General features: G+C 39.1%; 2 protein-coding genes across 7 annotated transcripts in view; one reads left to right on the forward strand and one right to left on the reverse strand.

The window, feature by feature from the left end:
• The window catches only part of spata6l (spermatogenesis associated 6 like), a 50,834-nt gene extending 47,769 nt beyond the window's left edge, over positions 1 to 3,065 (forward strand). For all 5 annotated transcript variants that reach the window (XR_505595.3, XM_062971952.1, XM_008103337.3 and 2 more), the window contains one exon: positions 451 to 3,065. Coding sequence is in view for 2 of the 5 variants with exons in the window: in XM_062971952.1 (XP_062828022.1) it covers positions 451 to 549 (99 nt within the window). In the remaining 3 variants the exon portion in view is untranslated. The remainder of the gene's footprint in view (positions 1 to 450) is intronic.
• Positions 3,066 to 12,673: 9,608 nt separating this feature from the next.
• The window catches only part of slc1a1 (solute carrier family 1 member 1), a 50,416-nt gene continuing 37,559 nt past the window's right edge, over positions 12,674 to 25,530 (reverse strand). The window contains exons 5-13 of one of the 2 annotated variants that reach the window (XM_008103333.3): positions 25,280 to 25,322; positions 23,532 to 23,636; positions 22,961 to 23,145; positions 21,763 to 21,870; positions 20,344 to 20,466; positions 19,646 to 19,840; positions 18,520 to 18,654; positions 16,187 to 16,338; positions 12,674 to 13,323 (exon numbers count right to left, since the gene is read on the reverse strand). In XM_008103333.3, the coding sequence (XP_008101540.1) occupies positions 13,271 to 13,323; positions 16,187 to 16,338; positions 18,520 to 18,654; positions 19,646 to 19,840; positions 20,344 to 20,466; positions 21,763 to 21,870; positions 22,961 to 23,145; positions 23,532 to 23,636; positions 25,280 to 25,322 (1,099 nt within the window). In that variant the 3' untranslated portion in view covers positions 12,674 to 13,270. Of the gene's footprint in view, positions 16,339 to 18,519; positions 18,655 to 19,645; positions 19,841 to 20,343; positions 20,467 to 21,762; positions 21,871 to 22,960; positions 23,146 to 23,531; positions 23,637 to 25,279; positions 25,323 to 25,530 lie in introns of both variants that reach the window. The other variant, XM_008103332.3, reaches the window with a different exon arrangement.

A 25,530-nucleotide genomic window follows, 5' to 3' on the forward strand; every position in this document is an offset into this window, starting at 1 on the left:
CATATTTTGCTGTAGAAGAGGGCTGACTGTACAAATATAGACATTCTACAACATTATTATCTGGAGAGTTGAAACCAATATCTCAAAATTTGAACCATTTTTCATGTGCAATTTTATTTTGTTTTGAAACCCATTGACCAGCAGATCTACTGCTTGTTGCCAATTCATTTGTTCTGGTGAACAGTGATGCAATGAATCAGAAATTATGTATTTTGATGTCAGCAAATTGGGATAATTTTAGATTGGGGGACATTAATAATTCTCATTGGAATTATAGTACAGTTCAGATAAATGTTTAATACATTGTTGAAACATGGTTTTCACACTTTCTTATAAAATAATGATCCAGAACAATAATGTTACAAAAACAAAACAAGTATAGATTTATTCAAGGAGAGTGTTTCTCTGTTTTCATTTCCTGTGGTAAAAAGTACCCTTTTTCTTTTGCAGAACAAATGCGGTAGCCTTGAGATAAACTTGAAGATCCATTGCTGGCAAGATCATATTCTGTCAAAAATTGATGGATGTCTCAACTGTGTTGAAAAGTAGCCGCTGTACTGTATGCTTGTGCTGATTAAATTGTTGATTTATACATTTTCAAAGAAGTGTGAACATATCAGTTCAGTTCCGGTTGGAGCCACAAGAGTTTTGACGATACGGTACATACTCAGACTTGAGCGGTGAAAAGTATTCTCCATGAAGAAAAATTGGAGTCATTTTACCAATTAAAATAAATGTTGTGATCATGCTCCATTTCAGTGTTTTCGAACTGAAGGGTGTAACCCAATAATGCAGGGCGCCATTTTGAATTTAATAAAGATGGAGGCAAATGGATTTTAATCATTTTAATCATGTACTGGAGAGATTCATAGCAAGCTCTACAACCTCTCTCTTGGGGTGCATCTACACTGTTGAATTAATGCAGCTCGACACCACTTTAACTGCTGTGACTCAATGCAATAGAATCATGTGAATTGTAGTTTTATACACATTTTAGCCTTTTATGCCAGAGAGGCCCAGAAGGTGCAGCGAGTTAAACAGCTGAGCTGCTGAACTTGCTGCCTGAGAGGTTGACATTTCGAGTCCGGGAGTGGGATGAGCTCCTGCTGTTAGCCCCAGCTTCTGCCAACCTAGCAGTTTGAAAACATGCAAATGTGAGTAGATCAATAGGTACCACTTAGGCGGGAAGGTAATGGCACTCCATGCAGTCATGCCGGCCACATGACCTTGGAGGCATCTATGGACAACACCAGCTCTTCAGCTTAGAAATGGAGATGAGCACCAACCCCCAGAGTCGGACATGACTGGACTTGAGGGGAAACTTTTACCTTTACTATGCCAGAGAGTGCTGGTGCCTCAGCAAAGTACAAATTCCAGGGTTCCATTGCATCGAGCCATGGCCATTAAGGTGGAGTCAAACTATAGGTGCATCCTTGGATATACAGTATTTAAATTTAATGGATCAGTCTTAAGCTCCTGGACTTTCCACAATAACCATATAACTACATTATGTGGTCTACAACAGGAGTCCCCAAACTAAGACCATCGTACAGAATGCAGCCCACCAAGGTCATTATTATTATTATTATTATTATTATTATTATTATTATTATTATTATTATTATTATTATTTACCCAGCCCACACCCTAAACTTTAGACTCAGGTTCACCCTACTTCTGAAATAGCATGAAGGCACACAACAATAACAATCCTAGTTAACTTGATTATCTCATCAGCCAAAAGCAGGACCACACTTCCCATTGAAATAATGTAAGTTTATGTTACAATTGTTCATTTGAAATATTGTATTGTTCTTTCATATTTTTTTGCCCTACAAATAAGATATGTGTGGTTTGCATAGGGATTTGTTCAAACTATATGTGTGTGTGTGTGTCCCCAGTCTGAGGGATTGTGAGACCAGCCCTCTGCTTAAAAAGTATGAGGGCCCCTGATCTATACTAGCGATATAATACTGCATTTATGGTAGTGTACATCCAGCCTACATCAGCCCTGGATCTGTTGTAGTTACTTAATTGGAGGGGAAATGTTGAAAATATAGCAAATGTATAAAAGGGGGGAACAGGAAACCCTCCCCTCCCTCTACAAGTTTTTTCCCAGATGTAGCAGTACAAAGATTTCTTGAGAAATTGAATATTCTCTGCCTAAGAAAGGAGCCTGTGGCTTCATAAAAGACTGGTCACAGGAAGAGCTCCTTCATTACTGCTGATGGAGTTTAAATTTTACTATCCTTTGTCCCAGTCTGAAGTGAGTGGTTAATTCCTACATTTAACCTCAACTTCTAGTGTCAAAAGAAAAAAGGGGAAGGGAAAAAGAAAAGAAACATCACTGTCTTGTTTTTCCCTGCCATGTATAATTTTATAAACGTCTCTTCCCTGCCCTCTTTCTGATAAAGATCTAGAGGAGCTTTTCTGTGGTAAAGAGGAGCTCCAATTCCTTGATCACTGTCCTTCTCTGCAAGTCTGCTATTCCTGCATGTTGAAGTGGGCACCAAGGCCATTGCGGATACAAGGGTAGGCTTGCCCTGTTATCAGGGGGCCTAAACTTCAGATACAGGCAGTCCCTGAGTTACAAACATCTGAGTTACAAAGGACTCATAGTTGAGAACGGGGGTGAGACAATAGGAAGTGAGAGAAATCTACCCCCCCCCCCCGAAGGGAAATCCATTCCTGGAAGATTCATTACGGGGAAAAGCTTTATCCCCAATCCTTGTTTCCACAACAAGTCAAATTTTCAATATCAAATTATCACACGGACGGAAAGCGAGGTGAAATCTTCTGAACTGAGACAGCTGAGACAGAACAAATGCCACAGGGGTGTTAACCATTCCTTATGTTATCCAAAGTGTGTGTGTGAGTGTGTGTGTGTGTGTGTGTGTGTGTGTACCTGTTGCGACTTTCATATAAATTCAGTTTAAGAACAAACCTACAGAACCTATCTTCTTTGTAACTTGGGGACCACCTGTAATGACTACTTATTTTTCCTCAAGGATGTTTCTATGGATGGCAACTAATTTCCAAAGTAAATAAAGCTGAAATCTCCCAGATACTGATTTCTTTCCTCCCTTCATTGATGATGACAGTTTCCTCTGGCTTCTGAAAAAAAATACAGAGTATGAGTGGAGGTGATCAATACCTCCACAGATCGTTTTCTGGTCATAGCTAGTATCACAGCTACAAGCTACTCCTGCAGGGGTGGAGGACCTATTAAAATGATCCAACCTTGAAGGCTAATGGATCCATTGAGATTCCAGGAGGACTAAGAGGATTCTATGGCTGGCATCACCAATGATCCTGTTGAATCCTGTTGGTCAATAAATGGAATCAAAATCTAGCCAGGGCTATTGACACAATTACTCCCAAACGTCTTCTCTGACCTGTTACAAATCAGGCTGCCTGATACACAGCCTCAGCTAAGGATTGCATGTCTCCTCTGAATGAATGTCTAGAGGAGGTAATGGGCTGGGTGAGGAAACACAAATTTAAACTGAATCCAGACCAAACAGGTGCTTGCCATCAAGGGTCCTAATCTGGGGGTGGAGGTGTGTCAACCAATTTGGATGGGGTTACACTCTTCCTGAAAGACTGTTTGCAGCTAGGGAATGTTCTTGGACTCATCTCTCCAAATGTAATCTCAGGTAGATGTGACGGTCAGGAGTGCTTACAACCAGCTTTGGCTGATACGCCAGCTGTGACACTTACTAGATTTGGAAGACCTAAAGATGATAGTGCATGTACTGCAGCGCGCTTTACATTGGGATACCTTTGTACCAAGTTCAGAAACTCCAGCTGCTTCAAAATACAGCAGCCAGATTGGTTACGGGAGCATTCAAGAGTAAGCATATTGCACCTATCCTAAAGTCACTCCACTGGCTGTCAATTAGTTTCCGGGAAAAGTACCAAGTATTGGTTTTGACCTTTAAAGCCTACATGGTTTGGGTCCAGGTTACCTACAGAATCGTCTTTTCTCATAACAACCTACCCTGTACACTTAGGTCTTCTGGGGGACAGTTACTCCAGCCTGCCAGAACCCACCTGGCTACCACTACTCGGAGGACCTTTTTATTGGCTGCCCCAAGGCTATGGAATGACCTGCCGGAAGAGCTCCGATGTGATGACTCATGGGCCTTGTAGTCCTGTTCCTAGTACTATTGTGGCAGACGAAGAGGAAAACATGGGGTTTTCGCCAGTTCAGCAAGAGCCGGAGTCTCTTCACCTGCAGGATGTTGATGTTTGCCCTCAAGAATTCAGCCAAACAGGCCTTGGGCAGAACTCCCCTCCGTTTCCCAGGAAGGAATCTTATGCTAGAGAAAGGGGAGTCAGGGAGGCCCAACGAAGGAGTTTACGCATCGCTGCCAAAAATCAAGCCGATTAGGCCTGCTTCCCTTGGGAAATTCTAAGGAGTCACACATCTGGACAGAGTTGGGTTTCGTTTCCTGTTCTCTAGGGAAAGAGTTCTGTTGGCGGAAAAACGAGACCCAATATAGGTGTTTGGCGCGAGGGATTCTTTGCGGAGTCAATTGATCAGCTTGAGGAGAGAGATCGTGTGTGGACTTCGTAATCCCAGTTCCTTGCTTCCCGGATCAAGCTTCAAGCCTTGCCCTGTCTCACGGTTTTACCACGGACTCTGCTTCATGCTTCATGTTTGCCTTGTCTCCAGTCACGGATCTAGCCAAGAATCAAGTTTAATTCCAGCCTTGTTGTCAAGCTTCATTGGACTCGAAGACTCTGTTATTTCCCCACACTATTGCTTGGCAAAGTGCGTGTTTCGGTCAAGTGGATTAAAACTTTGAACTCTAATATCATTTATTGGACAATATATTTTTGGACTATATTTGACCTCATTTGAAAGGTCTGCTTCTGAACTATATTCTTCACTTGTTTTTATTGATTTTATATATTTCTTTAATAAAGATATTAGATAGAGACTGGCCTCTGTGTAAGGTTATTGGTGCTCTGCTGCCAGGGTTCTGACATCCGACAGCTAAATGACCTGTCAGAATTTGAAAACCATCTAAAGACCTATCTCTTCTGGCAGGCCTACCCAGCCAGTGTTATGCATGAATTTTAAACTCATGTCCCTTATTTTAATCTCTGTCCTGCGTATTTTATAGAAACACATTTTAATATGTATCCTTTATAGAACTGTATTTTAATATATATGTTTATAGAATTTTTGCAATGTTTGTATGATTTGACTGCTGTGACCCATCTCAAACCACAAGGAGAGGCAGGTAAGAAATAAGATTAATTTATTATTATTATTATTATTATTATTATTATTATTATTTATCAAATTTCATTCTGGAAGAGTTCTAATTACTTTCAGAGATGTGCGCTTGTATGAATTATTTGGTTAAAGGGGAGTGATACCAATTAAAAGGTAGTGCTCATGTGTTTGGTGTTTCCCAAAGGTGTATCAAAGATGTTTTGTAGTCCAAAGATGTTTTGACAAGCTGGAAAGCGTCCAGAGGAGGGCAACTAAAATGATTAAGGGTCTGGAGAACAAGCCCTATGAGGAGCGGCTTAAAGAGCTTGGCATGTTTAGCCTGCAGAAGAGAAGGCTGAGAGGAGACATGATAGCCATGTACAAATTCGTGAAGGGAAGTCATAGGGAGGAGGGATCAAGCTTGTTTTCTGCTGCCCTGCAGACTAGGACGCGGAACAATGGCTTCAAACTACAGGAAAGGAGATTCCACCTGAACATCAGGAAGAACTTCCTCACTGTGAGGGCTGTTCGACAGTGGAACTCTCTCCCCCGGACTGTGGTGGAGGCTCCTTCTTTGAAGGCTTTTAAGCAGAGGCTGGATGGCCATCTGTCGGGGGTGCTTTGAATGCGATTTCCTGCTTCTTGGCAGGGGGTTGGACTGGATGGCCCATGAGGTCTCTTCCAACTCTACTATTCTATGATTCTATGATTCCAACTCCTGTAATCCTGTCCCATTGTCCATAATTACTGGGGTTTTGGGAGATGTCACTGAACAGTTGAAGATTCCTCAACTCTGATATAAATATAAAGATATTTTCAAAGCCATTTTGTACCTTACACAGGGAATTAAATTGCATACTGGAATTTAGATTAGAACTGGTGATTTCATGAGTCCTGCAAATTCTATTTCTATTTCTATTATTTCAGGATTTCACTTAGCCTTGGAGTCTGTTTTTCAGCCTAAGCATTCTTAGTGCTTTTAAGAATGTAAAAGCAGTGGGAACTGTGAAGTTCCAGTTGCTTTTAGACTGCAACTCCCATAATTCTTTACCATTGGCTATATTGGTAAGGGCTACAGAGAGTTGCAGGTCAGTAACATCTGGAGGCCAATACATTGTCCACTCCTCGTGTAAAGAGCAGACTTCCCTTTTGTGCCAAGGAACCATAACCACAGAAATTTGAGATTACATGGGGAATAGTTTTCAAATTTGGGAGCTACAGTGTCCAGGTTGCCAAAAGTTTAACATCTCTTGCTTTGGAAGATAAGCATTGATTTTTCCTAGATAGAAAAGGAAGATGGAATTAACCTTGTGCTTTCGCCTTCTGGATGTTTTTGTTAGGGAAAAATAAAAGGTGACCTTGGACTATACTAATGTATTCCTCACAGCAAATTGCTAAATCAAAGTTATGTCTCAAAGTTGGAAGAATATCAAAGTAATTTTCTCTTAAAATTGCTGCTTTAAATGATTGTCCACCCTTTGCACCTTGTAGGAAGTGATTTATAGAAATTGAAGCCTTAATGCCATTGCAGTCTGCTTTATTTCCGCTCTGATACTCCACACTGCACAGACATTGGGCTGTAGGCTCAATTCATTTCAATCAGGTGATTTGCTTAACCTTGGAAGGAGTAAAATTCCACATAGCAAAATGGTCCTCCTAGATTGCTAGACAATGCTTAAAGAAGAATTAAAAATATTTTCTTGCCACCGTCTCTGTTGGTATAGGTATTTTGTCCTGAAAATGTATAAATTATATATGTATAAATTAGTGAGAACTTAAAAAACCTTAAAATTTACTGAGAACTTAAAAGTTCTTAATGTTTTAGGCAGACTAACAGGATTGCAAAGAATTGTCTTTAGGATATTTATATACGATCACATAGTAGGTTCCTCAATTAGTTTATTTTGTGTGTGTGTGTGTGTGTGAGAGAGAGAGAGAGTTGTTGTGTTATTATCTAAGAAATAATACAAATGTTCATATTAAAGATTGCTTCTTTTTGTATGCAGTCGCATTTATTATCTCATCAATCTGTGAAAAAAATTGTGTTGACCTCTGTGTGTGGGTGGGGTTTTTTGGAAGTTGTAACCTTAACTCAGATTACAAGCAGACCTGCTGCAAACACAAAAGGCAAATGAAATATCAAAGGAATATGCATCATCTGTGATTTTCTCTGTCACAATGGGATTTCCTCAAGGTTATTTGCTTCAGTAATCAGAGCTGCAAAGAAAACCATTGCAATAACCTGTCACAAAAGATGCAAGATACTTAGTACAAGATAATCTTGTGCTATTACAAACAGATGCCTTTCCTGCTTGTAGAAGCATCTCTTCTAAATATGTGCTAAGCATATTACTGTGGGTCTCAACCCCAAATGGTCAATGTTGAGGTCTCAAAAATTAGGCAACAGTCGAAGGTTTTTGAATGTCACCTGGCGGCTGTTTTAGACATTTACATGAATCTGTTGGGAAGTGTTTATAGTGGACTCTGCAAAAGCTGATTCAGCTGTACTTCATAAAAAGGAAAAGCAGCCTGTTTAGTAACCCTTGCTGATTTGTTGTCACTAAATGCTTGATTTTTATACCTGTTTTATATACCTGAAGTCATGTGAACATTTCTCAGGCTGAAAGGGATCGCTAGTAGAAAATTTTTCAGAAGCCCTGATCTAAAATATATTTCCCAACTTAATGGGAGGCAACGTTGGAGGCTAGGGATCAGGACAGAGCAAGCACTATTGCTTCCATGGTGCTGAGTGAAGTATCTCTTTCCCAGAAGCCCACAGACTTGTGCACAATCTGGAAATGCTGTGAGAACCATCAGCCATTCAGATTCAAGTACTGACTGACATATGGGACCGAAGTAAGACTACTGGCTAGTTTTCACTCTGGTCCAGCACTGGGCACATAAACAGCCTGCCTCTATCTTTGGAGTTCAGTCTACTCCTATTGACACATCCACTCTTCCTTGTAACCAGCATGTTGTTTGGCTTTTTTATTTACCTAATTGTCACAACTTTGTGGGTGGTGTGCATGGGAACCAGAATTATGAAGTGATGGCATTGGTTGGTCCCATTTGGGGACTTTAAGGGTGTAATGGTTGGGATTACGTATACCCAGCTCTAGGCAGTGTTGGAAGTTCACAGCCCCAGGACCAAGGTAGGAGAAAGCTACCCCAAAAGTGTCAGCACCTCTTTCTGGTTGGATTTCATTAGATGGTTTTGGCCATGAACAAGGAGAATGTTGTAGATTGGGAAAAAAAAACAACGTATTTCAAGCAAAGAGAAGTACTTCTAGGTCTGTAAGAACAAACCTGAAATAAACTTATTGATTCCTTAAGTTTTTTTTTAAATACTATTAAATTAGTCTAATTTTTAGAAGTGTACTTCAGGTACTTTTCAATGAATTATCTATTAAAGGACCGAAGTATAGATTTCTTTCCCCTTTTGATCCTACCTGTAATAATTGAATTGGTTATCAATTGTCATTCCTATATAATTTCATATATCCTAATGAGACACCTAGGGAATTATTTGTCTGTCATCTCTTTGCTCTGCCAGGCATTCACACTTCTTCCCTGAACTAAAGGATGTCATTTGTGTTCTAACAAGGAATGTCAATCCAGTTAGATGCAAACATATGCAAACAATGAAATTGGCTAGCTGCCTGTTTATAAATACATTTTAGTGTATTCAATGGGATTTATTCATACACACATCCCTAGACATAGGGAGATTTTAAAATCTTCCTGAAAGATGGAGGGATGAAAGAATTCTTTGCAAACACAATGGCCTTATGGAGTGCTTATTTCTAATTAGGCTACTGCTGTCATTTCTTCAGTTTGTCTCTGAATATTGTGACATATGACATTATTGCAAACAGTAATATCAAGGAACAAATAGCAACTATCAATCATATGTCTACTTTTATTATGAAGGTTGGCTTGTAACAGTTTCCTATTGGAACATTTTGTTATATGGGAAAAATCTAGTTTCCCCCTAAAAAATACATACTATATGTTTAAAGGCTTTGTTTATTTGAACAAAAACGGTCACTCCTCCCAGCAAATCATAATAGATTCACAAAAATAATCCTAGAGTTTGGGATTGCCCATTCCTGACAGTGTATATTCAAAATGGATAAAAGGAAGTTCTTCATAGAATACACATCAAATCTATGGAATTAACTGTCAAAAGATGGGGTGGCGGCTACTCATTGGTTTAAGTGTCTTTAGAAAGCTGATAAGACAATGTACTGGAGAACAGAGCTTATTATTACCATTGCTATACTCTCTGGATCCTCCATGTTCAAGGCAGTATATCACTGAATACAAATTGCTGAAGAGCAATGACTGGAAAGGGCTGTTGACTTTTTTTTTCTGGCTTTGAGTGCTATCTGGAAGCAGCTGACTGGCCATTTGGGCGAGCCTCCTGTTGACCTAGATCATTGGTTGCAGACATTTTAGATTGCAATTCAGAGAAGCTCCAGTACCCTGCAATTATTGAAAATAATCTGGAGGGTCAAAGGTTGGGAACCAGAGGACTACATAAACCATTTATTTTAGTGGTTCTCAACTTGTGGGTCCCCAGATGTTTTGGCCTACAACTCCTAGAAATTCCAAAACATCTGGGGACCCACAGGTTGAGAACGAATGATTCATCTGCTCCAGCATTGAATCAAGGACGTCTTTAGCAGGAAAGATTTTGAATACTCGGTGAAGACAAATTTTAGGATAGATGGGGTGGTGGTGGTGTGCTATGATTACCAAATGTAGGATTACCAAATGTAGGAGAAGACACTCTCATTAGAGTGTCTTCTCCTATCCCTATCCTATCTCCTATCCCTCTTCCATTAGAGTATGCCCTGGTGTGTCTAAAATCATTGAGAGGAACATGACAGTCAGGAGTATAGAATTGTTTGGTGCTACAAGGTTGATTGCAGCAGTGTCAGCCGCCAAGAAAAAGGTCCAATGCCCACAGGCCCCAGTGAGCAGAGAGATTGCCATGGAGGGCCCAGTGGGTGAAAGGATTCCTGCTCCTCCTCAGAGGAAGAAGAGATATAGGGTGTTAGGTGCTTCCTGATGGAAAGAGAGACAGATTTCAGACATGAAAGGATATCTTTAGGAGTATGCGGTCTTCTTGATGCAAATATACAAGACGTGATAAAGAAAGTACCAAGATTTATCAAGCTCACTGACCACAACCACTTCTTGGTCCTTAATATAATACAAAGCTCCACAGTCCCTTCAAAACAGATGTTAGCAGTTGTTGAAAAAGGTGGAGAAGAATTTTAATCCGTGTATGCATACCCAGTGACTGCACCAATGGCTCTGAATGGAAGAGAAGGAGAGAATGCATACACAAACAGATGCCCAAGTCATATGGCATATGTTTACATAAACTGGCTGTATGAGAGTGGGGTGTGTACTAGTTTTGGGGCCCTACTGCACTCATTATTGGCATGTCCCCCTCAGGTTTCCCAGGTGGCAGTCTGATCTTTAGGCAAAAAATACATGTTTCCTGTTCTAGAAAAAAAATGTAGGAGTTATAAGAGTTCAGATACAAACAGTAAATCTCTTTATTGTTTATATATTTGTAGATTTTAAATGGGAGTGAAATGCTTTTAATGTAAGCCACTTTGAGTCTTCTTATGAGAGAAAAAGTGGGGTATAAACATAATCATCATAGGGTTGCTGTGAGCTTTCTGGGATGTATGGCCATGCTCCAGAAGCATTCTGGAACATAGCTATACAGCCCGGAAAACTCACAGCAACCCAGTGATTCTGGCCATGAAAGCCTTCAACGACATTATCATCATCATCATCTGTGATCATTTTAATGTGCACATGACAGTTAATGCATGTCTTTTTCTGGTTGTTGCAAAAGGAGGAATTTACGTCTTCATGCAATGAACTTAGCCCTCTCAAAACCCATTGGTTTCTTGCTATCTCCCTTTCTGTGACATAGCAAAGAGAGGGGTGCATAAAATGAGATTTATCGTGTCAGAAGCAACTTAAGAACATACTGCAAGTTGCTCCTGGTGTGAGAGAGAATTGTCCGTCTACAGAAACGTTGCCCAGAGGACGCCTGCATGTGTTACTATCCTGCTGGGCGGCTTCTCTCGTGTCCCTGCAAGCTTGAGCTGACAGACGGGAGCTCACCCTGTCTCATGGATTTGAAATGGCAACCTTCAGGTCAGCAGTTCAGCCAGCCCAAGGGTTTAACCCACTGCGCCATCGCAGCTCACAATTGAGAATGATACAGTAGGAGTTATACAGGCTGTGTTCAGAGACAATGCTAAATCAACATGATTCCCCAGTGGTTGTTGCACTTTTGGCTACAGAGTCCTAACTACAATACATGCTTTTTATCAGCCATCACATGGCTATGTTAGGAGATGAGGCAGCAAGAGACAGGTCTATTTTGAACCATGATTTTTGATTCTTGATACCAGTGATCCTACAAAACAACAATCCTACAAAAGTTATCAAATGGCAGTGTTTTTATAAGCTTTCATTTTTTTATTATTCCAACTTATTACAGGGGTTTGTCAGCAAGATTTATTCTGGGGTTTGTCCTGACAGGGCCGTAGCCAGAAATTTTTTTTTTGGGGGGGGGGGGGTTAACCCCTTGCACACACCCCTCCCCACTACAAACCTGTCAATATCTGCTTGAGATAGTGCCTGGAGGGACTCTTAATGTTTTGTGTCTCATAGATTTAGCATGGGGATTTGGTTAAAATTCATGAGTAAACCAGGTTTTTTTATAACCTGAAAAATTTCAGGGGGGGGGGGTTGAACCCCTAAAACCGCCCCCTCGCTACAGGCCTGTGTCCTGATATTATCTTCAAATGAGATTTGTCCAAGGTTCCCAATGCACTTCCATGGCTGAAGAGGGATTTGAACCCTGGTCTTCTGGAGTCGACATTCAAATGACTGTATTGTGCTGGTTTACATTGTCAGACTAGCTCATATCATCTATGACCACAGGCTATGCTGGGTTGATGGAACTGTATTCTAACAATAACTTGCAGGCTTAAGGATAGACTTTCATTAAGGCTAATTATAAGTCCAAGTTTGACCAAAATGACAAATTATACTTAGTTGAAAACGTTGAAAATATCCTTGCAGCATGCCAAAGGAGGACAGTAGAGTTTTATGACCCAAATAAGCCACAGCATAATCTGTGAAACTCATGAACACACATTATGTTCATTAAACACTGTAAGGTTACAGGTATGTAAACTTAATACAACTGTAACTGAGCAAATGTACCAATTTTAAAACATCAATGATCAGCATAGTGCTAAATTAAATACTTGGTCAGCTCTGACCCAAGTCTTTTTTGTTTGAGTTCACTCTGGAATATGTCCCAGCAACCTATGACATTCTAATATGTCCCAGTGACTATTCTAATAGAAATAGTCTTGTATTAGAAATAAATCAGGCTATATGTACACAAACAGGGTAAGCTTTTAATGTTTTGAATAGAACTATTAATACATTTTAGCTATCAAGGGGATAACTAAATGCCAAACTATAGATACACTATGTTCCCAGCGGAAAAATTCATAGCTCCACACTGCAGGTCTTTGTGCGTAAATGACAAATACGATACTGCTTGAAATATATGTAATAAAACCATCTCCAGTGGAGATGAATGATAATTGCACATTTATCTCTGCTTACATTTATCTGAAGACTGGGGATCAGATCCTGTGTATTTGATTTCTGGGCAAGGTTGGAGCATGAATCAGTAATCTGAAAGTGTTTTTCCAGTTATTTCAGGGAGCCCACGCATACACCTGCATTGTGCTTATGCTCAAGCACCAGAGCTTCCTGCCCTCTCAGTGGGAGCTGTTTTGCTACAAAAAGGCAGCAGTTTCCATTACACCCCAGGGATCTTGCTGCTGAGGAAAATAATAACAGCGGGTACACGGTTCTTGCTGCATGCTTCTTTAGAACAGAGCCAATGTAGACGTGTGACCCATTGCATATACTTTTGTAGTACCTCAAGTAGTAGGAAGAATGAAAATACGTGCTGATCATAGCTCATGATGCTGACTGTACACGATTTATTCCACATGGGCATAACCATGAGAAATCTAGAAGAATAACAGATATAGCAGTATTATTGATTTAACTTCTATGTTGCCTTTTGTTCCCCAAAGGAACCTCCCCCCCCCCAGCAGTTCACAGAAACATAACTATGCCTAAAACAATCAACCCAATAGTAAAATGGACACCACAAGAACGCTGCTGTTTCTTGCACACCTAGCACTGTGAGCTTTACACTTGATTGCTTGGGTTTGCTACAGCCAAAGCAGATTTGAAGAAGTCATCCTGAACCTCCTTTTTCAAAGCAGTTCTCATTCAGGTTTGTGGCATAAGCCGCAAGGCTAGTCAGTTCATCACTGTTTAGAGATCAGCATTTTACGCAACACAAATGAGTCAAAATGACAAATGAGTATAATCAAATTGACTTAATAACAGATAATGTTGAGTTGTTAGATGGAAATTCAGTAGTCAGATCTGTAACATTTTACAGTCCTACTCTGAATTGAAGCTTTGCCATTCATCTTCCTTAGTTTTAGGAGGTGAACATAAAGCCCATAAGATGAGCCTGTTCCCTGATGCAATCTCCACACAGATATAAAGCCAGGATAAGTTGAAGACTTATCCTGGCTTCATATAAACAGTGATGAAGGGATAGCTTACAAAAAGGAGAAATGCAAATAAAAGGCCAAACACTGGTGATTTGGGACATTTTTTCTTCTCTGGCAATAGCAAAGCTGTACAAATGTATTTTAAAAAAATAATTGTGCCCAAGATAAAGGACTCATTTACACTGTACACTCCTTCATTTTATATAAACATATATCAACATTTACATTTTGTGCACACTGCATTTATAACTCATAATATTTACGTACATACAGTATTATGTCTCTGTTTTAAATTAAGGTGCAATTTATCAAAACGTATGCTATATGCATTTTCCCTTTAGTTCTTTGGCACATATCCTGGCTTATATATTGAATAGAAAAGTGTAACATTGAGTTTGTCTAATCCTACATAATTTTTTTTATGGTTCTGATAGTAATTAAGTGCTTTTTCCCATTTGACACAAGCTTATTTACAAAAAAGGTGTTCTCTGAAGTTTAGTTTGTGTTGCAAGTGAGATGGCAAACATGGATTTTGGAAGGTGAAAGGAAAGTATAATTTTGGATGTGGAAGAATTAAACCAGTGGTTCTCAACCTGTGGGTCCCCAGGTGTTTTGGCCTACAACTCCCAGAAATCCCAGCCAGTTTACCAGCTGTTAGGATTTCTGGGAGTTGGAAAGCCAAAACATCTGGGGACCCACAGGTTGAGAACCACTGAATTAAACAGTATGTAAGAATCAGATGAAATGTTGAATGTTATGGAATGTTTTGACGAAGAAGCCAAACTCATATGACCAATTTGAGAATTATGTTATCATGGGGCGCTTTGAATGTGATTTTCCTGCTTCTTGGCAGGGGGTTGGACTAGATGGCCCACAAGGTCTCTTCCAACTCTATGATCTATGTACAATACAGGGGTAGATTATATATAGTGTCTGGTGGATAATCTGAGGTCCGAGGCTTCATATTTTTGCCACCACAAAATGGTAGGAAAAGCCTGTTGTGTAAATGGATGTATGCTTTTGAAACACCGGCTTTCATCCTCTATTTTATTTGTTTTTCTAGAGTTAATAAATACTAGCAGATTTCAAGATACTTGTGGTCACTTTCAGATGAGGAGTGATAAAGAAAGCAAAGTTTTCATAATTTCAAGATGCAGCAAAATTGTTTAGTCACAGTATCTGACATACTGCTGTTTCCTTGATTTAATTTATCATAGGAAAAATAATAATAAAGCTTCTTATAACTTCCATTTTCCATAATCATTTGCTTTAAAAGAACATACACACTCTTTTAAAAAAAATGAACACTTATTGCAGAGACTTTCTCATATTCCTATTTGCCATGATCTACAATAATTAATCTTCTGGTACATAATACATTTATGGGGAAATGTCCTAGATGTTATTCAAATAAAAAGTGGAAGCATTTAAAAATAATCCATGGATGGAAAACAGAGTTATGCTTCTGAAAATAACATATCTTTCAATTCATTGTCCCAACGGATGAGCATGTGCATTGCAAGCAGACACCTTGAATCCTCCGGAATATGATACAACTTTTAAGAAATACATATTTTTACAACGTATCTTTTTCTTAAGTCTGCCCACAATTACCAAATGCTTGAAAAACTCAGAGCTAAGGGAAACTCTAGAATCATCATATCCAAAGGAGCTCACTTGGTCTCTAAGCTTGCTAAAAAAATTCATATATGAAGACATCCTTCAGAGTAGGTTGATGTCAGAGAAGCTGGGTAATCTCAGTTTATTATGATGCATGGTTTCACCTATGTTGGGTCCCCAAATGCTGTGTTCTCTGTGCGCTTATCTATGTTCTCAGTCTATCTATGTCCAGGATGTGCCTACATTTCTGCTTTATAGAAATCTCCACAGCTTTGAACATGTTGGATATTCCTGCATCAAATGATTGAGGAGTAAGGGTACCCATGTTCCCAGTTGTGGAGACATATAAAACACTGGTAGCTTACACAACGGGAGCAAAATGACTGTGTTCTTTGGGTTGTTGCAGGTGAAGAGACGGGTGAGAGAAAGAGAAATGCATGTCTTCCCTTTGTGTGCCAGCTTGAATACAAGGCAGAAGAGAAAGCACAGCATATGGGGCCAGAAGTGCGAGGGACCCAGAACATGGTTGAAAGTGGGGCTTCCCATGTCCTTTGATCAAATGTGGGCCCCTCGTCCATCAGTCAGCTTCAGAACTGTGATGTTTGAGTGAACGAGATGGTGTCAGATTTATCTATAGCAAAAGCCCCATTCACATAGGATTTCTTGGTTTTTGTTTCCTCACTGTCAGGTGTGGTGGTTTCCAAGGCAAAAGGGTTTGCTATGTTGACTTCTGGGATGACCTCCATCTGACCCAGTTCATCTTGGGAGAGCTTCTCCACAATTCCCGTCCCAAAGGCATCGCCAAGAACGTTCACCATAGTTCTGAATCGATCCCTACAAATTAAACAGTTTAGGTTGGTCAGGGAAGTTGGGTCTAGATTCAAAGCCAGAAATTCAATTTCAAATTCATCCATACCAGAAAAAAAACACAGTTGAAAGAGAACAAATCCCTGTTAGTGACTTATGAAGATGTTTATCAGGGTCACAGCAAGAGTGTGCCAATACTGTTCAGGCATTTTTGATGAACACGGGATGTTCCTTTCCTACTCCTACACTTCCTATATGGTGTCTGGATATACAGAGTGCTTCAATGCGCATTAGTATTCCTTGTGCCCCAGTCATGGAGCATCAGTCATATCACTGGCTACCACTGTGCCTCTAATGCCCATACACTGCAATGCCACAGCAGTTCAATGTGAATATGAATGTTTCGAAGCTACTCAGTTCCATTTTGCACACATATAAGGCCATTTGCAAAGACAGATGTTCTAAGCAAAATGTCAGACACTATTGTTCCACATGCAAAGCAAGTTGTATAAACCTTGCCCAGTTCAAGTGGTTGTAAATTAGTTACTTTCTGCAAGTTGGCCAACACACATTTTGGTGCCTCTATGTTAGAATTGTTCCTGGGTCTATTTGACCTGCTGATTCCAAAGATGGCACTAGATCAGCTGTAGTTTTTGAGAAATAGTGCATATGCCAGATACCTGTCACCACCTGCTTACCCATAGAAAACCATGATAATCATATCTAAGAAACTAGAGCTGTTGCATTCTATCCAATGCCCCAAATGACCTCTGGAACAGGCCTAAAAACCAAGACGCCATTTTTAATTGGGCTGTGTTATACATTTGAGTTGTAAGTGAAAAACCTTTAAGCAACATGACACCATGGAGCAATGAACCTGCCAAGTGATATATGGTGTAATTTCTGGTGTATGTCAATACCATGAATTTGCTTCTTGCAGAAGGAACTCTACACTGTAAATACAAATATAGGAGGTGAGACTGCAACTACACATCTACATTTCATAGGGGGATTTGTCAATGACAGTTTAACAGTGAATTAACTTATTTTCACATGGGGATGTTCAGCTGGATCTATGTACATTTCCTATTTGGAACTGTGGAACAAAATCCTTAGTGTGTCACTTGTTAATATAGATAACTGAGTGTCAAGAAAATGTTAACATAGCTGTGAAGTTGTGCCTTCAAGATGAAAAATGTTCAGAAACGTACTGATAAGAAATAGCCTCTCTTGATTCAGTAAAGCTTTCTATGTGCTAGGTTAACATATGCTCAATATAATCAGTAACATTCTCAAACTAACTATAGGATATTCACTGTTGAGAATAGCTGTGGATAGGGGTTGTATAGGTTTTAATATGGTGCGATTCCCCATATCCTCAAGGATATATGTTCCTTGATCTACCGTGATTAGCGAAAATAACAGAAAATTGCAAACCCTATTGAATGAATTACTGTCAGCAGAAGCATTAAGTCACACTAGATGAACTAGGAAATGCCTATACAGAACACCTCTCTACATTTCTAGGATCTCCATTGTGACTCAATGGTTGACATCTAGTAGAAGCATACCACTTCTCTAAGCATCACTACGTCTTCTAACATGACTCTATGGTCAGCAGTTAATAGAAGCATACCACGAAGTCATACTAGAGGAGCTAGGAAAATACCCCTGCAAATCCATCAAAATACCCAGTTGCAACAGCTCATCCTGCCCCCTCCAATATTTGGCAGACATCAAACTTGTAGAAACAGACCTTTGGCTACAATTTGCCTACCCTTATGTTACCATATTTGAGAGAAATAGTCTATTAAGTACAAACGTTTATGGCAAATACAGTAGAGTCTCACTTATCCAACACCCACTTATCCAACATTCTGGATTATCCAACACATTTATGTAGTCAATGATTTCAAAACATCGTGATATTTTGGTGCTAAATTCGTAAATACAGTAATTACTACATAGCATTACTGTGTATTGAACTACTTTTTCTGTCAAACATGATGTAAAACATGATGTTTTGGTGCTTAATTTGTAAAATCATAACCTAATTTGATGTTTAATAGGCTTTTCCTTAATCCCTCCTTATTATCCAACATATTCAATTATCCAACGTTTTGCCGGCCCGTTTATGTTGGATAAGTGAGACTCTACTGTACCGGCACACTGCAAAATGAAGAGACAAGTTCAGCATGAGAAACTTACAGGAGCCAATCCACGGCTATGATGAGGGTAACGTCTTCAGCAGGAAGCCCAACTGCACTCAGGACAATTACCATGGTCACAAGTCCTGCCTGGGGCACTCCTGCAGCTCCAATGCTGGCTGCAGTCGCTGTTACACTACATCCAACAACAAAAAGGCATCAGAAATGTTTCTGCTTTGATTAGAGTTATGCTGTCAAGGAAATACTTCTTGAAATTTCTGAAAGTTATGTGTTCTTTATTCTGCAGAGAATGCCACCTGCTCAATGTTTGCAAAATTATCAAATTCAGGGACTGTAAATTTCTCAAATACATGCCACCTATGTATTCATCTATGTATTTAGCAGTACCATAATTAGGGCAGATATGAAGGCAACGCAGAGAAAGCTAAAGACCTCGTAAAACTACAATTCCCAAGATTACACAGCATTGAGCTACAGGAGTTAAAGTGCTTTAATTCTACAGTGTAGATGCAGCCATAGACAACTGATTACATTGCTGAAGGCTGCTTGCTGAGTAAGCCTTTTAAGATATAGGAAGGAAGTTAAGGTGAAGCTCTGGCCTGGTTTAAAACAGCAGAAATTGCTATGAAAGCAACCATTTCTACTTAACTGCAGCATTACAATGAAAACAGCCCCTCTGCCACTGACTGCCTTTTCTCCTCCTCTTTCATCTCCTCCTTCTGAGGCACAGACTGGAATGTTGACCAGTTTGCAATGTAAGCATCTTGGATCTTGGTTATCAAAGGTGGCATGGTGCCCAAATATGGATACTCCTGCTGCTTGTGCAGTTAATCAAACAATAGCAGCAATTATTCAATGACACTTTCACCTGCAATGCATTGAAGTACCTGGAGCCAATGGGTTTTCGAAGGCTATCAAAACCCAAAGGATTTGTATGTGTCAGATAACTCACCCCTTATCTGCCTACGTTGCTGATTTACCTCTTGAGAGGGAGTGCAACGATTGATATTCCCTGCATGTAATTCTATTTTTAGAAAGACAGTAGATTTTCCAGCTGGCTCACTTTTGTGTGTATTAAGCATTATGAATGATAAAACAGCTCATTGCTACCCCCCTCCAAACACCATGTACAGTAAGCGAAAATAATTGCAAAGCACAAGTCTTACCTGACGGTCACAATCTGGCCAATATCTAGTACTAAGTCATTAAGCTGTGCAATAAAAACAGCAGCTACTGCTTCATATAGTGCAGTACCGTCCATGTTGATTGTAGCTCCAACTGGCAAAACAAATCGTGTAATTCTCTTGTCAACATGGTTGTTTTCTTCTGCACAGCGGAAGGTGACAGGTAAAGTAGCTGAACTAGATTGCATACGTTGAGGGGAAAATAAATAAAAGACTTTGAGAGGCACACAAAATAACATGCTTACCAAATACCTGTTAATTTTACTACTTATGTAAACTAAGTCTGTGATGGAACGACACCCCATGGAAATCAAGATGTGAAGCTCATCTAAAAAAAGGGCAGAATATAGAAAACTTTTAATCATTATTGCTTATTTTAGTATTCATTTATCTTTTAATTAAAAAATTAACAATAAAGAACAGATTAGATTTGTATGCACATCTCTGTGCCTTCAAGACTCCTGTTGGTTTATGATGGCCCATGAATTTCATAGGGTTTTCCTAGGTAAGAAATGCTCAGAGGTCGTTTTGTCAGTTCCTTCCTCTGAAATACAGCCTGTAGCATCTGATATGCATTGAAGGTCTCCCATCCAAATACTAACTAGAGATGACTCTTCTTAGCTTCCAATTTCAGAAAGGATCTGGTGCTGCTTCAATTTATGCCCTTGGATTAGCCTTACCTTGAGGAAATCATGAGTGCTGTCAAAAGTGCCTCAGCCATCCCCATGGCAAACTTATATGGATTCTTCCGGACTATGATTAAGTATATTAGTGGGAGAACTATAACAGAATGGATTGCAAGCCTGCAGGAAAGAAAATCAAATATTACCTAACAATCAATCTGACAACTGTGAGAGAATTACTTCAGATAAACTATTCTAGAATTAGTAAAGCATTCCTCTTTGACTTCCAGCACTATATCCGGTGACAGATCATAATTATGATAATATAGTATTTCTACAGAGAGTTCAAATCTCGTTAGCCATTCCACTAATTAAAGTGGTTTTAGGTCTTAATTATGTATTTAAAAAGGCAAATAACTCATACAAGATCCTTGTATTACTTTTGTGGGAGGGCAGGAAGGGATGAAGTTGGTATTTCCCATGTTAACCCTTTCCCTCAAGCAACCTTGCTTGAAAAAAGAAGGGAGAAATAACAACAGCAACAACAATGGGCCTCTCCTCACAGCTCAAGGCAGGGTGACGTCACAGTTTGTCTATATCCAAATCATGTGTATATATGCATATTCTCCCATAATTCCTTCCTAAATTATTGTAACAGGGAGACGATGGTTGATTATATGAGGCTCCTCTAAGGGTTACAGACAATGGTCATAAGACTTTGAATTTTTTTTTGAATGGTGAGTAATCAAGGAATCTCTTCATCCTTTACAACAGTGGTTCTCAAACTGTGGGTCCCCAGGTGTTTTGGCCTACAATTCCCAGAAATCCCAGCCAACTTACCAGCTGTTGGGATTTCTGGGAGTCTGGGGACCCACAGGTTGAAACCCACTGCTTTACAAGATATTGGTCAAGATCTTGCATGGAACATGGTTATGATACTGTAGTAGCTGCATTCTGTCTCCTGATGGGTCTTCTTAAGACCGACTTTAAAATCTAGGCAGTTGTACCAAGCAAAGGGAGCTTGCAAGCAAGGCAGTAAAGACAGTGAAAGATGGCACATTCAGCCCCACACATCAGAGAGCCATGGTGTGATAAGGAGATGAGGCAAGACATCAGAGCAGCACCGTTTTTGTTCATCACATTGCAGATCCCTGGCAATGGTACCATGATCTTAAACATGAATATGTAGCAGATAAAGTGTAGCTTTATCTTATGACATCATGACTGTCTGACATGATAACAGTCATTATCTAAGTCTCATTATTAGCTGAACATAGAGTATCTTTCCTCCCACTTTCCTTGAGAAAATATGAAAGAAATTTTAAAAGCACATGACTATTTTTGTTGTCTCTGATGCATAATGTCTGTAAAATTAGAATTCCTTCTGCAGTCAGATATAGAAAAATTGATTTACCGTACAAATCATTTAAAAATCAATATAAAACCACCCTTTTAATTTTTCAATGAAAGACATACCCACTTAGTACAGTAGCCATATAAAGACCCAGTTTGCGAAAAATTTCCCAATCTGCAACTTCTATTATTTTTCCAGCAATCAAAAATAAAATACCCACTGGCATATACCTGCAATGCACAAAACAACATAAGGATTATTCTGTGGCAATTTTCACTTAAATATTATTACTCAAAGGTATGTTGACACATATTTTTATCTCCATTTCACATTTGAAGCAAAGTCAGAATACTAATTTAATAAAGAGTCCATATTCCCAAGATACTGATTTTGGGATTCCATACTCATTGTTATTTAATAGGTTTAATTACAGTAACATTTTAATAATAAATTTGCAAAAGAGTCTTTGATAGAAATTGCCTGAATTGATTTTTTTAATACAATAATTGACTTATTTCAAAGCTATGTATTGTTGAAGGCTTTCACATCCGGAATAACTGGAGTGTTATGTAGTTTCTGAGCTGTCTGGGCATCCTCTGAAAATGCAGGCAAAACATCTGGAGAAAACACTGCTAGAACATGGCTATACAGCCAGAAACTACACAATACCCCTATTTAAAAGCTGCTTTATTTTAATACAAAATCTAAAAATGATTGAAACCGTCCTGTAATCTCAATGACTATGTAGAGAATAAAACATACCAAATGTTATTACAAATATGGTCAGAACCATGTCAAGGTATTATGTAAATACCATAGTTATGGTGCTATATAGTGAATCCCATCCTGATTACTCCCACACTCCCTTACTCTGAAGAAGTTGTTGCAGTTGACAGGGGTCTAAGTCCCCCTGTCACTTAGAAAGTTGCTGAGTTTACATCCATACATGTGATTTCTAGTAAGACAAACAGGGGCAGGAACCTGTTCCAATTCACCCTTGTGTCAGAGGCAGCTCACACAAGAAAAGGTGAGAATATTAGTTGGTTGCTTCCTGAAGGGCAGAGGAACAGAGCCCCACTGACTGCAGTGGCTACTTCTTGGTAAGTGGAAAATGAGGGACTTACACAGTCACTATGTAACTCCTAAACTAGGAACTACACATAGATCATGAGTACAAAACAGCCACAAGTGTGTAACTCTACATTACTCATTTGTTACTACCCAACTGGATTCCAGCCAACCCCTAGTATTGATTAAAATATTCAGAAGTCAATATAAACAATGTAAGAGAGCTAATTAAGAAAATATTATTCTACTTACCACATTATCATCTGAACAATGTACATTGTGGCATCATTTAGTGCATTGAAAAAGTCCACCAGCACTTGTCCCTTTTCTCCCATTTTTCCGATAACAATTCCAAATACAAGGCAAAAGACTATCAAGCCGAGCACATTAATACCATCGGAATACATGCCCACTATTTGGTACACTTTGGTTTTGTTCTGCAGATTGAGAGTGGAAGAGAAAAGATCACCGGTTAACAGAGGTGCATTTTGTTGATATGAAACTTAAGCATCTTTATTCTTGTTTAGGAAATTACAGCAACTTAAATCCGTTTGCAGTTTGTTTTCTGTTTGATTTGTTACATTACTGTCTGGGTGAATGCAAACTTTCTAGCATTTAATGGCTCCATTTGGTGAGAATAAAGCAGAAATGTTCTTAAGAGGATTTGACGGGTCTCTGTAAATCACTTTTGCTTCCTTTCATAAATGATTATATTTATAACAAGTATAATTATTCAATTCTAGGTATAGTTTCACTAGACGTATCTATATAATTTCAGCAGCAAAACAATGTCATTTCCTACAGTACGCAGTAGTACTCATACCTGTGAAGTCTGTGTTGGCATTATGGGTGGCAATGGGTCTACTGTGGGGAGAGTGCCATTTTTGTCTCTTTTTTTGGAGGTTACTTCTTCACGTTTGGTCTTATACTGAAAGTTAAACAGATATCGATTTCATTGTGATGAAACAAGGGACTGAAAAACACCTACATTGGCAGTATCTTTAGGATTTAAGACATTTAATTAGGGCTTGTAAGCATGTGCATATTGCAAAAGGTTATAAAATACTAACAAGAAGTGCAAAACCCATATTTAAAATAGTAAAAACTGTTGCAAGTGACAGAAAAAGACTACAAACTGTTATATAACCACAAATGCTAATTGTCTTTAATACTAAAATGATTTTTCCTTTTAGAAGCATTTGGCTTCTGAACAAAATATTGTAATTAGAACTAATCTATGTCTTGATTTGAATACTAGCTGGATAACTTCAACCCCTCGTTTCACATTCTGCTTTGCAATGAAATTAGGATTTTTTTCCTCTTTGGAAGACCCAATGTGAACTAGGATGAACTAGGCACTTTGGTTTTTATACACAGAGTGGAATAAGGAGAGGAAAAAACTGTGATGGGAAACTATAAAGTAATCTTATAAAGTAAGCTTAATAATAATAATAATAATAATAATAATAATAATAATAATACTTTATTTATATTCCGCCCTTTTCCCCAAGGGGGCTCAGAGCGGACTACAGTACAGATACAGGCAAACATTCAATGCTTGTTACAATATAATAAGACACACATACATAGACAAAGGCAAAGGCTTCTCTTTTCATTTCCGGCTCTGGAGGCGGTTCTTATCTCTGGCTTTGGGGGAGGTACTATTCTCCATTTCCAAGCTGAAGAGCCTGCATTGTCACCTCTGGTCGTGTGACTGGCATGACTCCTTTATGCCTTTCCCGCCAAAGCGGTAGCTATTTTTCTACTCATATTTACATGTTTTTTAACTGTTCGGTTGGCAGGAGCTAGGGCTAGCAGTGCAAGCTCACCCTATCCCACGGATTCAAACTGCCAGCCTTCAGGTCAGCAGTTCAGCAGCACAAGGTTTATCCCATTGCTCCACCGCAGACCCCATTCTTTAGAGTTGTTTATGGGCCTGAGGCTGAGCTCAAACCAAACCTAGGTTCTCTTTGCACAGGTTGAAAACATGTTGCATAGACTGAGGTGGGCAACTTGTGGCCCTCCAGGTGTTACTAAATAGCAACTGATCAAACTCTAGTTAAAATAGTCAAGTGAGAGAGATTCTCCAACTGGCAGTCTAAAAATATCTTAAGGAAGAGCTGCATAATCCCGCTAAGAAAGCAATCAGTTCTTAGTCATCCAGAATGACTAACTATTCCTAAGTAAGGAGTCTTACTTAAAACACTATATGTAGGCAGTTTGGAGAACAGCAATAATCTGACAAAAATCATGACATTTATTCTGAAAAATCAAGATAAAATTCAAGCAGATCATTCCAACGGACTGATCACACTATCTATTCATCAGTGTTCAAACTCTTCTCTGTTTCTCTGTTTCTGCACAGCTAAAAAATGAAAAAAAAAACTCTGCTGGTGAATTGGCTGCTTTTTTATTGATGTTGTCATTTGTTACTTTTGGACAACAAAGTTATTTCTATAGCACCCTTGTAAAAAAGTATATAATATGTACAGTCAGCGATACATAATTGTTTATAGAGATACTGGAAAAAAGGGCAAAGAACTTATTCAAAAATACCATAATTGAATTTACCTGTTGAAAACAGGCCTGCACAAGGTTTTCTGGGAACATATTCCTGCAAAGATATCCCAGTGTTATAATGAAAAGCATGTTCAATATAAAGCAACTGGCAAGCATAAAAACAACCTCCCTCCTGAAAATATATACCCCATCTTGAACAAGATGGCATGGTTAAGGGTCTAACAGTTGAACTAAGATGTTGGGAACCCAGGGTCCACATCTCAGCTCAACCATAGAAACCCATTCTGCAACCCTGGACTAAT

This window comes from Anolis carolinensis, chromosome 2 (assembly GCF_035594765.1).
Source record: "Anolis carolinensis isolate JA03-04 chromosome 2, rAnoCar3.1.pri, whole genome shotgun sequence".
Classification (NCBI taxonomy): Eukaryota; Metazoa; Chordata; class Lepidosauria; order Squamata; family Dactyloidae; genus Anolis; species Anolis carolinensis.